This window comes from Arachis duranensis, chromosome 3, assembly GCF_000817695.3.
Source record: "Arachis duranensis cultivar V14167 chromosome 3, aradu.V14167.gnm2.J7QH, whole genome shotgun sequence".
Classification (NCBI taxonomy): domain Eukaryota; kingdom Viridiplantae; phylum Streptophyta; class Magnoliopsida; order Fabales; family Fabaceae; genus Arachis; species Arachis duranensis.
In genome coordinates this window covers 126,796,183-126,800,932 of record NC_029774.3, presented here as the reverse complement: position 1 = coordinate 126,800,932, position 4,750 = coordinate 126,796,183, and the positions used below count along the sequence as shown (strand labels likewise).

The 4,750-nt window shown below is 27.1% G+C and overlaps 1 protein-coding gene across 2 annotated transcripts in view; it reads left to right on the top strand.

The window, feature by feature from the left end:
* Positions 1-4,515: 4,515 nt before the first annotated feature.
* The window catches only part of LOC107481217 (uncharacterized), a gene marked incomplete in the record, with an annotated part of 2,771 nt that continues 2,536 nt past the window's right edge, over positions 4,516-4,750 (top strand). The window contains 1 exon segment of one of the 2 annotated variants that reach the window (XM_021139246.2): positions 4,516-4,750. In XM_021139246.2, coding sequence (XP_020994905.1) covers positions 4,733-4,750 — 18 coding nt within the window. 2 annotated transcript variants of the gene reach the window in all.

Sequence of the window (4,750 nt, the reverse complement as noted above, 5' to 3'; positions counted from 1 at the left end):
TATTAAAAAATAATCTTACTAAATTTTTTTGTTTAATGTTAAAATTATATATATAGATATCGAAAAATTAAGAGTAAAATATAAAAAAATTGTTAACGAAAATTTTGGTAAAATTATAATTTAATAATTAAAAAATTATTGAAGGATATTTTAGAAAAAAATTATATAATTATTAAAGTTTTTAAAAAATATAATTTAATCGATAAAAAGAATAATTTATTAAAGGATATTTTGATAAGCAAAATTTAATGATAAAAGATAAAATTTTTACTAATGAATATTTAAAAAAAAATAATTTATTTTTTCTTAAAAAATGGATAAAGTTAACATTAGTTAATACAAAAAGTTTATAATGGATTAAAAATGAGATTTTTTAAAAGTTAGAAAAAAGAGAAATGTATATTTATAAAATAGAAAAAAGGGTAGTATCATTTTAGCATTTCACAGGAGAGGAGAATGTAATTTTTTCTAATAATAATAATAATTTATGGCCATGACTGTGGAAATCAGATCTCGCATCATTCTTTTACTAAATTTATACATTAAAATAATATTTTAGATGAAAAGAATAAAAAAAAGTAATCCACATGATATGAACAATAATTCATGCTAAAAAAAATCACATGTTACTATAGTTGCTAGTCAATTAGGAAAAGTAGGAAAATATGTAAAGATTCTTGCCGGTTGGCTTGGACTCTTCAACAAAGCTTCACAAACATTGAGGCAACTGTGTCTTTTAATTATATAAATCTGTAAATTTGTATAAAATTGTATCTATACACTAGAGTGACCCGGAAGAATTTCGTCAATTATCCCACTCACTTCTTCTTTCGAAACGTCCATATGTAGAGTGAAGGCCAATAAGCACCTATAGAAACATGCAAAAAACAATACAATAAGCATGAATGAAGTCAATCTTGTTAAATACGCGGTATATAGTTTTAAAATATATTTAGGATATTAGTATAATATCTAAATATATTTTATATTAACTTTATATTTATTTAATTTGATATTAGATTACTTTTTTTATTATGATTAGATTGTATTTTTTGTTTATAAATAAGTATTTTTTATTATACATTTACATACAATAATTGTAATTAAATAAGCGTTGATTAAATCTTAAATCATAATTTTTAAATTCTATATTTTAATTAAATGCTAAATTCTAAATTATAATAATATAAAAATATAATATTGAATCAAAACATTGACTAATGTTAATAAAAAAAAGTATAATCCCTAACATTTTTCTAATATTAATATCTATTATATCATATTCAATCCTTTTGAAACTAAAAATATTGATTTTTTTCTCTTTTTTTGTGAGGCTTAAACTTAAACTTTTGCGATATTTTTTTACACTTTTGTGTTACTATTCTAATAAGATTTTTTTTTATCTTTGAGAGTGAAAAAGAACAGCCACAAAATGAGAGAGAAGAGAAGAAAATATAATTTCTATTTTTGTGCATAACAATATATTTCAAATAGCAGTTTTTCATTCACTCACCGTTAGATCGTTAGATCAGTCTAAAATTTAAACTTCAATTTTACCTTATCTTGTTTTTCATTTTGAACGATGAAGATTTTGATTGGAAGTCTGAAGAGAGAGAAATCTGCTTTGAACTGTAGTTTTGTTATTGGATATTTTTTCATCTTCTTGTTATTTATTTGTAAGCTTTGATGTTTAAAAATGTTGATTGATTATATGCACTATTTGTACTTTATTTGAGACTCTCTTGTGTCTCATATTTAATTATAATGAAGTCATTTTCTTAATCTTAATGACTCGTGATTTTTAAAAAAAAATTTCACATTAAAATATCCATATGTTCTTATTGTTACTTTAGTTAATATATTTACTTGCTTATAGTTATTATCATATTGTATTGTGAATATTTCGATATTCTTCATGTATTGAATATTTGTGTTATTATTTTTACTACTGAGCTCTGATCTTTTAAAAACATCACACGCACCTTTTGAAAATTGCCCTACATTCTTATTAGATTTTAGCGATCGGCTCTATATTATTTGAATATCCTTTTTAACATTGATGTTTGACATGCATATATTTACACTTGTGAGGTATAACAATGTATGCAAATTTATGATGTATCAAAAGAAACCTGATATAAATATTTTCTTTAAAAAAACAACCCTATCTATTATTTTCATTAACCCAGATCATAGAAGCTGTCATTATTATTAATGAAGGCAAAGAATAAGCCACTATTGATGGTGGGATTCGTTAGTTCATTGGCATTATATAGGAGTAACTTATTAGAAATGCTTCTGGTTCACGGCAATTTGAGTGCTTCATTTTACTAGAAAGGAAACACAAAACAGAACAAAATTACACTAAAAACAAACAATAATGAATACTTAACGAAAAAATTATTAATCAAACCCCTTGAATTTTGAAATTTATCAGCAAATGTTACAAGCAAGGTTCTGAGTAAATCATCAACGCTTCACTAATTATGTATCTTTTTTCCCGAACAATGTTAGGGGCCAGCAATTTTTATGATTGTTAGCCATCAACTAACCATCAATGATGATTTGATAGTGTGAGATTGGTGTGAAATTTCATCCAATGGCTCACCTTTCTCTGCTGGTTACATACTGGCCAAAATTCAATAAAACTGCTGGCCCTAGACTTTTCCTTTTTTCCCCTCTCAAAATCGAGAACTGTCTCTAGCTACTTTTAATTTGTATTTGCATATCCACATATTGTGCTAATCAATCTAAGGAAAGTGGGTCTCCTTTTTTTCCCTTTAGAAGTCGAAATCTTGGACTATTTCTGTTTATTAAATTATATGGATGCACACTCACATGTCATCAAGGACATATTTGGTAATAACTCACAAGGAGGAATATACTATATCTCCACCCGATATTAGTAATTGCTTATACTTGGATACTGGATACACTTTAATTTGTTAAAGTTTGATTAGTACGTACACCCTATATTCTATAACAACCATTCTAAATTATTAAGTATCCACTCAAATCAGTTATTAAATCAACTATCAATATAANNNGAAGAAACTCAACATAAAAGTGGAGCAAAAAAAAAAAAAAACAGAAAAACAAAAAACAAAAGCCAACATAATCACGTAGTGACTATTCAGACTAATAACCTATAAAGACAAGTAATGTTTTCCTGGTGGCAGTAAAACATTCAAGCTAATAGTAACTAGCACTAATGAATAATAATATATATTAGAGAAAAATAACTAGTGACCAATAAATAGGAAAGATATTGCTAGCACTTGTTAAGAATTTAAGATGCTTACTGTAAAAATAAATTATTGAAAAGACAAAATATTAAAATTTTCACTAGTTTATGTTTTTATCATGATCCTTCCTTTCAAGTTTCAAGCAACATGGTTTTCTGGACGATAGCAATAATTTCCTTTATGGCATCATCAACTATGATCTATTTGCTTCAGAACCATCAGCCCATTCTTGGCAAAAGAGGTAATAAGGCCTGAACAATATATGGGTCAGTGTAATAGGACACATTTTTTTATGTAAAAAATATGAAATAAAAGTGTTTAGCCAAGTCCAATATAAAATTGGTCCTAGTGGGAACTACTTGTATGCCCTAAACAACAATAGTGGAATTTATATTTTTGGTCATGAATAATAATGGATTTTGAAAAGGGCTTTGAAATGCCAACTTCTGTTGTTTACAGAAAACAATCCAGTAATTTTGGATTTGAATGTTGAAATTTTTTTAAAAAAAGTTACCGAAAAACTTAGCTTGCCCCCTTTCTATACGACTACGAGACTTAATCGGAATTGGATTGAAAAATGAAAATCAAATGCCATTAGTTAGTTGGGCTCAATAAGGACCCACCAAAGTCTTCAAAACCCGGGTGGCTGATCTAGTATATTGGTTTCTTCTAAATTTATTTGATTTAGTTAAACGAGCAACTTATTCGTTTATTTAAATAAATATTTATAATTAAGTTTTATATTATATATATAGTAATTTATTAACTAATAAATTAATTTTTAACTTATCAAATTAAAATATTATAAAAAATAAAAAATATATTGAATTCATTTATGGTTGTAGTTTTTTTTTTTAATGATAAAATTTCTAGGTCAATCTTTATTTATGATTCACCAAATTAATGCACCTTTATACATTGACTTCATAAATTGCAATTAAAATTAGTGTTGACACATTATTTGTAGGCTGGAAGAAAGAAAGAGAAGCATTAAAAGGATATTTGATAGGAAAATATTAGAAAATATCTAAGAATTTCTGGAATGGGATTGTATCGGTAGTAGTTGGAGGTGACAGGTGTCGTGGACTAAGAAAAATAGAAGAAATAGAAGTAGTCAAGTAGAATCCAAAGGCGTGGGGCCCACCCGAAACCCGAAAGCAGGGGGAACGGGTCCTTCACGCGGCAACACAGTGGAAACGAAATGACGAGGATACCCCTATTGGAAGGCGCATTTGGCCCTCCTCGCTATATACACGCCAAAATCCCCTTTCTTTCTCTCGTTTCATTAATTGAAGGTCTGTCTCAGCTCCTTTTTCGCCGCTGAGTCTCAGATTCCCTTGTTATCTCTCAGGATTCACCAAACCGATCCCCTTCCCTTCTTAGTTCCTTCCTTATCCCTTCTTTTTTAAATTTTTTTTTTATATTTTTTATTTTTTAAAACTCAAATTTTAGTTTATTATTATTTGTTATTCAGTCTTTTGGGAGAAATGAGCGATCATCTGGTG